This window comes from Carassius auratus, chromosome 49 (assembly GCF_003368295.1).
Source record: "Carassius auratus strain Wakin chromosome 49, ASM336829v1, whole genome shotgun sequence".
NCBI classification, from domain to species: domain Eukaryota; kingdom Metazoa; phylum Chordata; class Actinopteri; order Cypriniformes; family Cyprinidae; genus Carassius; species Carassius auratus.
Window position 1 is genome coordinate 2,355,604 of NC_039291.1, and position 12,647 is coordinate 2,368,250.

At 36.6% G+C, this 12,647-nt stretch overlaps 1 protein-coding gene across 1 annotated transcript in view; it reads left to right on the forward strand.

Moving 5' to 3' along the window:
• The window catches only part of LOC113066033 (phosphatidylinositol 3,4,5-trisphosphate-dependent Rac exchanger 2 protein-like), a 103,721-nt gene that overhangs the window by 17,107 nt on the left and 73,967 nt on the right, over window positions 1–12,647 (forward strand). Inside the window, exons 2-4 of the mRNA XM_026237612.1 lie at window positions 9,667–9,738; window positions 11,043–11,165; window positions 11,582–11,686. Coding sequence (XP_026093397.1) covers window positions 9,667–9,738; window positions 11,043–11,165; window positions 11,582–11,686 — 300 coding nt within the window. The remainder of the gene's footprint in view (window positions 1–9,666; window positions 9,739–11,042; window positions 11,166–11,581; window positions 11,687–12,647) is intronic.

Genomic DNA, 12,647 nt, shown 5'->3' on the forward strand with positions numbered 1-12,647 from the left:
AAAATAACAATTTTAATATATTTTATTTCATTATGCTGATTTAGTGCCCAAGAAACATTTTCTCATATTGGAAACAGTTGAGCTGCATAATAATTGTGTGGGAGGTGCGATACTTTTTTTTTCTTTTTCTGGGCTCTGTGAAGATACATGTATAAGGTCTTATTTTGAGACCTAATGCTTGAAACAGGCTTGAAGATATTGTCAAATCATTGCCAGTCCTGCCTGCCGTGCTTCTTTGTCTCTGATTTGTTACTCAATTCACAAATAATCAACAGTCCAATCCAGGAGACAAATTGAGCGAGTAATATTTAATCGTACATGTCAGTTAAAGGCTAGCGCCTGGGAACTGAAAAGCACAAGTACAGTTTTTAAAGCTAAGCCCCAATTCGTATTCATTGACAGACTCCACGATGCCTTCCAAAGTCTGAGTCACCTCAAACCTTTGCAGGATTGTCCTTTGTGGCTCCACTGTGATCTGCAACAGGCCGCTGGTGCCATCTTCCCTGTCTCTTGTGCTCTGCTAACTAGTCCCGGCCTCCAGCGGAGTGGCTGGCATGCTGAAGGGGTTAGTGAGGGCCACTGTTCATTCATACACAAAGATGGCATTGATCCCAAAGCACTTGGAGGGGGCACTTTTGGTCAGCCCTTTTCATTGACATTCAAGCTGTCTTTAGGGATCTCCAAAAGAAAAGACAAAGTTGCTTTCTCTTTCCCTCCACTGACAACATCCAATTGCGACCAGTTTGAGGTTCCAAGACCCCCAATTGCATCAGATCCAGTAAAAATGGGCTTTATTGAATAACCCAAGACAGAACTCAAATCAATAGCACAGTCGTATGTGCCACACATGCTGACTGAGCTTAAAATGCACAACTTAAAATTCAGCTTAGTCATGGGCATTCCAACACCAGTCTCTAATAGGATTTTGACCCTTTGATGCACAACAATTAGCTTTGAAATGCATGTGAAGTAACACTGAATTTTGCTGTTATGGACATATTAATAAGGGACACTGAAATGCTATTACACTGTACATTTGAATGCCACTGAGACACTTGGAAAATTTGTCATGGGAGCTAATATTACACAATCACGGGCCCTCAAACCATCGCTCCTCATATCATTCTCATGAGTTGTTGTAGGTTTAAAAATATGGAGGTCACATGCAAATTTTTCTCAAAAGAAAAGACCAACAAGAAGAGCCATTCCTGTTTTGTTCTGGTTTAGCTAGTGGACCAGCAGAGCCTTGCTGTTCACCTGCAAAATTGACTGGAGAAGCTAGGATTCATTTTTAGCTGGTTAAAGTAGTTATAAGCCTTGCTAGATTAACTTGGCTGATAGATTTTTTGATTAATAACATTCTTAATATTTGTACAGTGCTGATAATGATTCTTAAAATCTTGTTTTCTCAAGATTTTTCAGCAGTTGTGTATTCTTATTTATTTTTTAAATCAACTCCTATATTCTGAATGTTGGTTTGCAATCTGTATTGTGTAGTTGGTTTTTACAAATAACTCTTATGAACTGGTTCCTTTTCGTGACTTAAAAACATACAGCGTGACCAGTTTAGTCCGATTCACAAAGAAAACACTCCTCTAAACTGGTAATTTTTAGTTAATCAAAAGCATACAGTGTGACCAGTTGAGTCTGATTTATAAACAAATAACTCCTATGAACTTATTTTCTATTAATCAAAAACATACAGTGTGACCAATGTAGTCAATGTAGTTTTTAGCAATCAAATACAGTATTGTTCAAAATAATAGCAGTACAATGTGACTAACCAGAATAATCAAGGTTTTTTGTATATTTTTTTATTGCTACGTGGCAAACAAGTTACCAGTAGGTTCAGTAGATTCTCAGAAAACAAACAAGACCCAGCATTCATGATATGCACGCTCTTAAGGCTGTGCAATTGGGCAATTAGTTGAATTAGTTGAAAGGGGTGTGTTCAAAAAAATAGCAGTGTGGCATTCAATCACTGAGGTCATCAATTTTGTGAAGAAACAGGTGTGAATCAGGTGGCCCCTATTTAAGGATGAAGCCAACACTTGTTGAACATGCATTTGAAAGCTGAGGAAAATGGGTCGTTCAAGACATTGTTCAGAAGAACAGCGTACTTTGATTAAAAAGTTGATTAGAGAGGGGAAAACCTATAAAGAGGTGCAAAAAATTATAGGCTGTTCAGCTAAAATGATCTCCAATGCCTTAAAATGGAGAGCAAAACCAGAGAGACGTGGAAGAAAACGGAAGACAACCATCAAAATGGATAGAAGAATAACCAGAATGGCAAAGGCTCAGCCAATGATCAGCTCCAGGATGATCAAAGACAGTCTGGAGTTACCTGTAAGTACTGTGACAGTTAGAAGACGTCTGTGTGAAGCTAATCTATTTTCAAGAATCCCCCGCAAAGTCCCTCTGTTAAAAAAAAGGCATGTGCAGAAGAGGTTACAATTTGCCAAAGAACACATCAACTGGCCTAAAGAGAAATGGAGGAACATTTTGTGGACTGATGAGAGTAAAATTGTTATTTTTGGGTCCAAGGGCCACAGGCAGTTTGTGAGACGACCCCCAAACTCTGAATTCAAGCCACAGTACACAGTGAAGACAGTGAAGCATGGAGGTGCAAGCATCATGATATGGGCATGTTTCTCCTACTATGGTGTTGGGCCTATTTATCGCATACCAGGGATCATGGATCAGTTTGCATATGTTAAAATACTTGAAGAGGTCATGTTGCCCTATGCTGAAGAGGACATGCCCTTGAAATGGTTGTTTCAACAAGACAATGACCCAAAACACACTAGTAAACGGGCAAAGTCTTGGTTCCAAACCAACAAAATTAATGTTATGGAGTGGCCAGCCCAATCTCCAGACCTTAATCCAATTGAGAACTTGTGGGGTGATATCAAAAATGCTGTTTCTGAAGCAAAACCAAGAAATGTGAATGAATTGTGGAATGTTGTTAAAGAATCATGGAGTGGAATAACAGCTGAGAGGTGCCACAAGTTGGTTGACTCCATGCCACACAGATGTCAAGCAGATTTAAAAAACTGTGGTCATACAACTAAATATTAGTTTAGTGATTCACAGGATTGCTAAATCCCAGAAAAATTTTTTTTTTGTACAAAATAGTTTTGAGTTTGTACAGTCAAAGGTAGACACTGCTATTTTTTTGAACACACCCCTTTCAACTAATTGCCCAATTGCACAGCCTTAAGAGCGTGCATATCATGAATGCTGGGTCTTGTTTGTTTTCTGACAATCTACTGAACCTACTGGTAACTTGTTTGCCACGTAGCAATAAAAAATATACTAAAAACCTTGATTATTCTGGTTAGTCACATTGTACTGCTATTATTTTGAACAATACTGTATGTATAGCATGATCTGTGTAGTCTGATTCATAAACAATGACTTCTATGAACTGGTTAATTTTAGTGGCTTAAAAAACATATATGTTCTCATATAGATTCTCAGTGCATTGGAATGAATTCTTTTTCACATCTGTTACCAGCCCTAATCAATATCCAGCATCCAAAAACCAAGCATATGGAAGTTTCCTCTGCAGGGTGTATACTGCCTTATGCTGCCTGACCGTCTGAGGTTGAATACACATGAAAAAGTGGTTACATGCCTGTAGACAGGTGGGCGTTTTTGGACAAAAATAATATCGAAAAACTGCCTTGTCTTTGTTAATGATAACAAACTCCATGGGTTTTTAGCATGTCCCAAACCAGCATGTTAGCTCTCAGAACATGTATTAATAGTAAGCGTTTCCTGTGGATGTCTGCGGATCCTGATGGTGTTATTAGAAACCATAAAACACAGGCTTGTTTCATGCTCGTCTTTGAATCCTTCATGTAAAGTGTTTTGTTGCTCGTGCTGTCTTTCTCCGAATTTGGTATAAAGTCTCACACTGTCACAAAGCCTCATGGCATGCAGGCTTGGTTGATGTTGTGCAGAAATAGGCCCTGGTAAATTGAGTTTTTCCTCCACAGGAAGAAAAGCACAGGCTATTTTCTCAGACACCCTGGTGTGGGTTTGTGAAGGTGGAGGCTGGTCCCAGACTTTGGTTCATCATCTGTCTGGGAGAAAAGAAAAATTAATGACTGTGGGAGAGTGCATTTGTCCTTTAACAATGAACAAATACAAAAAAATGCACAGGATTAATGTATATATATATATATATATATATATATATATATATATATATATATATATATATATATATATATATATATATATATATATATTTATTTATAATAAAAACTGCATTAAAATATTTTATTTTCAATAACTGTTTATACTACTACTACTACTACTTATTATTATTATAAGTAGTATTAGTATTCATAGTTAAAAAGATCATCTGCCAGCAGGGGTTGAATAGTTCATGCTAACTATTTAACCCTTGACCCCTTGACTTAGTGAAGGAGATGAGATAACCAAATTAATAACCTGTCTTGACTGTTGCAATATGTTTTACAACTAACATGTGAATAAGTTTATTAATAATTATGAATATCTTTATCCCTTTTTTCTTCTTCCAAAAAACTGCTCAGACTTCTGTAGTCTTGGTGGATCCAACAGGCTCTGAATGTTTTCTTTCACTGACTGAATTAAAGCCTGACCCAATTACCATAAAGCAGAGAATCACTGGATCATCGCTGAACAAAGAAGCCATTCACAGAATTATATTTTGAATGGAGAGTGTCTGCATTTCAGCCGGCACGAAAAGTATACGTCACCTGTGATTGACCATAAATGTCATGCTGTATTTCCATTCTGCTATCCTTAGCTACCTATGTTTATATATATATATATATATATATATATATATATATATATATATATATATATATATATATATATATATATATATATATGTGTGTGTGTGTGTGTGTGTGTGTGTGTGTGTGTGTGTGTGTCTGTATATATATATATATATATATATATATATATATTGGTAAATGTTACATATTTATGTGTATGATCATTTAACCTATAGGTTTACAAGATTGATAAATAATTAGTGTTAATAATAATAATAAAAATAAATGAAAAATATTTTTTTAATCATATTATTTTTACATTTAGATTCTCTTTGCCATCATCTAACTCCCTCCTTAAGTTAATATATATATATATATATATATATATATATATATATATATATATATATATATATATATATATATATATATATATATATATATATATATATATAGTATAATTCATTAGCAAAATGTAACTTTATTTTAAACTGTGCATTTATAATGTGGTGATGCTTGTGATGACAAAATAGTATAGAAATGTAATGTTGGTTATTGGCAATAACATGAAAATAATTATCAGATTATTTTTATTGGCCATAATTGTAATATTAGTGCATCCCTATTCTTGTATTATTCACTTGCATTATTTCATTTTGAATGGGCTTGGGTTTAATCTCTCTACTTGTCTTGTGTTGTTGCAGGGAAAGATAACATTTATCCTTCATGACTACATTCTATGGCTGTCAATCAGCTGTCATCAATAAGTTGTGGTAGGAGGGAAAATGATTTGTGTCAGAAATCTTGTGTGCAAACCTGTCATTGATTTTTGACAGCTATTCATTGACAGGTATACCTCCCGTACTCATAACATTTGAGGTATGGATAAGATGCTGCAATTTAGTATTACATAACCATAAGTAGTGTGGCCTGTTAAAGCTATGGCCTGACATAAGGAAACTGGTAATGCCTGTCTAACTGTCACTGCAAAGTTATACAGTGAAGCTTGGCGCTGTGTAATTTTCAACACACACATGTATACACATGAGACGTAAACAGAGCATGAGCCCAAGCCACTGTGTAGGAGTTTGACGGCTGGCATGTCTGCTTAGCAGGAAAATGAGTAAACATATTCAAATACATACAAACATACACATGCTACTTTACATTTATTGCATCCTGGAGGCAGTAAATAAAAAGAATTTCAAGAATTGTTCATACATAAATTAAATATTCATACAATGTTCAAAAGTCTGGGGTCAGTATGATTTTTTGGAAAGAAATTAATACATTCAGTCTGAATATTTTTCTGTAAGATGTTAAATGAAACCATGCTTGCTTTTTCTGCTCCTGGTGAAGATATTAGTATGAGTATGACTTCATGGCTCGGTGCAGGTTCAGAGCGCTCTCATATTCGGTCAGCTGGCTGTCTAATAAAGGCTGGATTTACTGCAGCAAGCTTCCGTCTGAAGCTGAAGAAGACGAGACAGTGGCCAGCAGGTGAATGTTGCTTTGTCGGCATATGGTTCACATCCATGAGTTTGGAACTGTTTTCGACTGCATACTTGTGAGGTGTTCTTTGAAAAGGACAAGTTGTTTTTTCCGGTAGTCTTCTTGGATCACATCCACCTTTCCATCCTGAAGTTCCTTAGTGACTCAAGACTCATGCTCAATGGGTACTGGAATCAGGTTCTTTTTTTTTTCTTTTTTTTCTGGCTGTGGACAAAACAAAACTATTCCTTCTTTAAAGGAATATTTGACCAAAAGTAAAATTCAGTTTTCATTTACTTACCCTCATGTTGATTCAAACATATATGGTTTATAACTTATATTTTTTCTGTGGAACACAGAAGAATGTTGGTGTCCAAATGTTTCTGAGTCACAGTGGCTTCCATAATAATGACAAAGACTACAGAAGTCAGTGGGACCTGAAACAGTTTGGTCAACTACATTCTTTAAAAAATCTTATTGTGTACCTGAGATTTTGGAGTCAGCTATTCCTTAAATCTCTATTGCAAGCAGTTTTTTTATTTTATTTTTTTATCTTGACAAAATCTAATGAGACTAGTAGTCTCTGTGGAATTTGGGATAGGACTGAAATGTAAGACTTAAAAAGGTTAAAGTGAAAGTTCATCCAAAAATGAAAATTCTGTCATTATTTACCCACCCTTATGTCATTCCAAACCATAAGACCTTCATTCATCTTCAGAAAACAAAGATAATTTTACTACAATGTGAGCACATGACAAAGTTGAATATAATCGTTATTTTTGTATTCTCGGGGCTTCATAAAATTAAGGTTGAACCACTGATGTCACATGGACTGTTTTACTGATGTCCGACTCCTTACTACCTTTTTGGGCCTTGAACGTGGTTTGCAGGGTGAGAAAGCTCTTGGATTTCATCAAAAATATCTCAAGTTGTGTTCTGAAGATGAACAGAGGTCTTATGGGTTTGGAACGATATGAGGGTGAGTAATTAATGACAGAATTTTCATTTTTGTGTGAGCTATCTCTTTAAAAGCTGCAGAACCTCATCGCAGTGGGACAGATCTTGTTCTAAGGCTCAGATGACATGAAATTGTATGCAAATGTAAACTGAAGTTACATGTTGATAAGCGCAAACCAGCAGCCCTGTCAATCCAATGCAAGGTGCCGTTCGCTGACACTCCACATGTTTGTTCATTAGACTTGCTAATCAGCCGGTGTAGCTGTGGAGCACAGCTACAGAAACATAATCAGCACCAAGGCTTTAGCTGCGCAGCTGAGCTGCAATCAAGAAACGTGTTTCATTACCTCCTTCCGTATTCGCCCTTTCATTTAGATTTTCATTTGGAGAGTGTTCTGGAACGGTTTAATTTTAGTTGATGAAATATATAAGTGGTTAGTTCTCGGCCTTGTAATCAGCACACTCAGTTTGCATGTGGTTATCTTGCCAGTGGAGAGCCTCTCTTTGGTTATTTGGCCTAGTGTTATAGACCCACTCACTCAGCAGAGAGGACGAGGTGAGCCATTTAGACAGATATGCTAACAGGAAATGCCTCGTTTTCTGTACTGTCACTAAATTGTAGTTTTGTAGTGACCTTTTTTCAATTTTCAAGCAATTCCGTAGTTCAACCATGGTATATGTCCAAAACAACATGATGGAACTGTACCATGTAGTGCTGGGATGAAATCTCAATATTTTCAGCATTTTGACAATATATAGAAAGCTCTGTCGTGAAACTCTAGATGGCACAGGTCAATAGGTTCTAACTGATAACTGATATCTGATCTCACATAAATCTGAAATAATCACATCATTATTCGCATGGCACATCTGATTGGTTTCTTTGTGGGTAGAATTGACAGTTCAGTACTCACTACTCACAACTTATGAGTACTTTTAAATAAGCGACTCTTTGACTCTTACTCATGTAGTTTTTCTTTTTCAGACAAGTACTTTTTACTCTATTCACACTATTTTTTTTGGAGTGTAATGTTACTTTTACTTCAGTATATTTTTTCAGTACCCTTTCCACCACTGCTTCCCTTGGACAACCCTCTCTCTGTGGCCTTGGTAATCTTCAAAACTCCCCTTACTAGTTTTTTTAAGTAGTGGTCCCCTGGAGCCCCTATCTAGGCTGTGCTACACCCCCTGCTAGTGTTTCTAAGAGGGTAGCCTCTATCCGTGCTCCTTGTATTATCAGGCTAAAGTGTTGCTCGGATAGCGTAGCTGGGTTCTTAGCTTGTTGTGGATGTCCCTCTTTCATCTGAAACTGGGTTCCCCAGTACTGCCAAGCAATGTGAGCGGCCCGGGGTGTCAGTGGCTTGGCCTCTTTCTGAGGAAAGGTTAGATGTATGTCTATCACTTCCTTGGTGCACTTTCACCAGATGGACAGGGATGTGGCACGGCATAGTTGGCATTTTGTTCCCCAAGAGGAGATGCTAGGCCCCCTCACTGTTTCACGTCTCCTTCAGACAACTAAGTGATCTGTAGGTGCCGTCTTTTACTTTCGGCCATTCGCCTGTGACTTCACTGGGTACGTGGGCCAATAGGATTAGAGTTTTTTCAAACGTGCTTCAGACACCAGTCCTGCTGGCAGCAGTCCCCCAAGTCTCCGCTAGAGGACTTAGCGTCTTGTTCCCTATCAGGGAACCATGGTGATACACGTAACCCAAGACATTCTTTCAGTCTTTGTCTGAACATGTACCGTGTATTTAGCATGCATATTTAACAAATCAAAAATTTCAGAAATGAGCTTCTGATAGCCTTTTCCCTGCTCATATTAACTAATCAACCATATGTACAACCGCAACTAAGATGCCACGCTTTTATTTATCTAGCTTTGAGATGTTTATAATCCAGACATGACAGCCCAATTATCTCAGGCTGTTTAATAATAGAAGCACCTCAAAAAGTGTGACACTGTGATTCAGATAAGATGTGAATAGTTTAGCTTATATTGAAATGACTCACCCTATCATTTCTCTGCTCCAAATAGAGATCTTACCATGTGATAGGATTTATGTGTTTACTCAAATCTCCTTCATGCAAAGTGACTTGTGGATGCAGCTATTCATCAACCTCAGTGCTTGAGATTTACTATATTCATACTATGTTTTTATTTTAAGTCCTGTTTTGTTAGACCCCCAGTATTGTGGCCTCTTTCTCCTTCTTCTTAGGAAGGTTTTAAATTGCATTTGTTATGCATTCCCTGTTGTCTGTGATGAGGAGAAATTGGATTTCATGTTGGATCGTTAGTGCTGGCTGCAGTTTGCTGTGGCCTCTTCATCCAACTTGCTGCAACTGGAAATTCAACTCAGTCTTTCTTAGACGGATGATCGTGTGCAAGAGGGAGACAGTTATTTGCTGACTGTTTACATTCTCCTCTTTCCTGTGTCCCCATCAGGTACTTCTTCATCGCCTCAATCAGTATGCTGTGTCTAAAATTGATAAGAATATCACAGAGGAAACTGTCAAGGTGAGTTTAAGACACACTATTGGTTTCGGGGTATATTCAAGCCTAAAAAGTGTAACATTTGTTAAAGGAATAGTTCATAAAAAATGTAAATAGTCATTTAAACACCTTAATGTCATTCAAAACCAGCATTACTATTTTCTTCCATAAAACTCAAAATTAGATGTTTAATAAAATGCCCAGGCTGCTCTTTTCCATGCAGTGAAAATAAATTATCTTTAAAAAAAATTACAGAAAGCACCATTAATATGGTCCATAAGACCAGTATTGTTGTTATTATAATAAAATACTTTCCAGTAATTGAAATATAGCTACAATTAAATACAAATGTTAGATTAGAACTAAAAATTCTGTTAAATTCAGTATGTTGCTTGCTGTTTGCTATTATTTATAAAATGAACTGGCAATTCCTGAGTAAAAATAAGTTAGAACTAAATTTTTAAATAAAGTTTTAGTACTTAAATTACTCAAACTGAAATAAAAATAACATTTAAATAGAAAAAAAACTGATTAAAATGAGAAACACACATAATTACTAAAACATAAAAATATACATAAATATTGAAAATATACAAATAAAAAAGCTAGTTTAACATATTAACAAAAATTATGACATTCTATAAATGATACTAAAATAACATTGCATAAGACTTGTTCGCTATATTGTAAGCCTTTTAAAAATACATTTGTGTGAGAAACAGACCAATATTTAAGTTGTTTACTTAACATCAGTGACATCAAACATAATTGGTTCTCTTCTGATGAATCACGACATGCCAGACATGAGAGGAAGCAAATTTACAAAATTAGCGTATTTATAATTTGCAATATGTGAACTATTTCTTTAAAGGTAGGTGAATTGCTGTAAACAATAAATGTTCAGCGTGGCTGGCGGTGCGTGACAGTAAACTCAACGCATTCTCAGTGGGACAGAACAGTGAGTGTAAACAAACTCAGACTGCTATTTGCATGTTTTAAAAGCATGTGCCAGATTCTCACTCTCCAAAGGTCATTCAGAGGTCAGAGCTTTTGAATATCTAGACTAGCACACAGCTTCCTTGTCTTCAGAGGTTTTGGGACACCTAAGAGACCTTTAAAATGTCTGAATGTGATTCTATAAGGGATGAAATATCAAAATAAATGTCTTGATAATAGTCTTAAGTTTTGTGTATATTTATTTAAAGTTACAGTCACTTCCAGACATCTTCAGTTTTCATCTTCAGTTTTTGCAGTGTATTATTAGTTTTCCAGATCCAGCCAATGCCCCACAGTCAGAAAGTTAATCTTTCCATGTGTTTGCCCCACAGGTGCTGTTTTCTAACCTGGAAGAGATCCTGTCTGTGCACAGGGACTTCTTGTCCATGGTCGAAGAGCTTCTGCAGCCCGACCCAAACCCGTATCATGAAGTGGGCTGCTGCTTCCTGCACTTTGTAAGTCTCTGTCTGCCATGCTCTCTTATTCTCACTGTATTACACACATCCTTGGTAAAACAAACCTTCTCGGTTTAAGATGGTCTTAGTTGGTTTAAGCTGGACTCCCAGCATGACAGGCTGAAAAGTGACCAAAACCACTGCAAAATCAGGATCCAAAACAGGTCAGGGTGGGAAAGTACAGTACCTCAGGCTGTTTAAGTTGTTTTTTCCCAGCAGGGGCTATATATATATAACACTGCATGGGTGCTTTGAATGACAATGCTTTGTTATGCTAGCATTTAATCTGCCAATCTTCCTTCTGCCTCTGGATAAAACCTCAGAGACGCTGAAGGGCATGAAGAGTGTAATCTCAGATACAGGCCTGTATGTGACTGGCTGTGGCTATGTGTGTTTTGTGTCTGTGTTTTCCTCAGAGAGGAAGGTTTCAGATTTACGACGAGTACTGTGGGAATCATGAGAAAGCCCAGAGGCTTCTGCTGGAGCTCAATAAGATCAGGACAGTACGCACACTTCTGCTGGTAAGACACTTGTTGCCGCACTGTAATTTTTGTGGGAATTACAATATCCATGTATACTAGTTGCCATACTATTACAGTCATTTTTACAGTAGTTAAGGTAGTTTTGCTGTGATAATCAGTGATAACCGATTGCAAAGGCTGTGATTTAATTAATATATGCTCTGCATGTTTCAGAGTAAAGAGTGTTCTTACACATGATCAGGTTATTATCTGCTTGAAATCTTTCAATTTTATTTTATTTTACTTTTCTTTACAAAATAAATGGCACTCTAAATGCTGTACTAGGTTTTTGCAGTATTTTATTGTAGTGCTTTTTTTTTTTTTTTTTTTTTTTTATATTCATTTGTAATAATTTTATTATTTACCCTTCATTTGTATTAACACATGAATAAAGATGTTTTTGTTGGACACATTTCCTAAGTCCTGTATCTGGACAGAGAGCTCATTAATGGGCATTGTTAATGGGCCGGACCGGGCCAAGGTCAGGTCTAACACTGAGGCTCCGGTGGCATGTGTTTGTAATATTATATCTTATGACCTCCTGTGATACATGGGAGCTCCTTGGAGAGACCGTCACAAATTCATTTCCTCTGGCTGAGCTGACAGGAGTGTCCTTCAACAATCTGTCTTTTGTAATGTAATGCAAACAAGCGCTGACCCCTCTATAACACTAAAATACTTACATACATAAAAAAAGACAAGCTGCACGCTCACATTTTTGAAGCTTTATGTTGTGGATTTACTTTAGAAATTTAAAAGCTTGTATCTTTTAACATTTATTCCAGTGCCATTAATTGATCTATTACTGTCTCTTGCCAGTTATAGATTTTCTTGCTTTTATTAGGGTAATTTGTTAGACATTAATGTGTTTTATTAAAAGCTCTTTATGCTCTTAATGTTTGTTTGTGGTATTTTTGAAAATTAAGAAATGTTAATACAAGAACAGAAACATAATCACTGG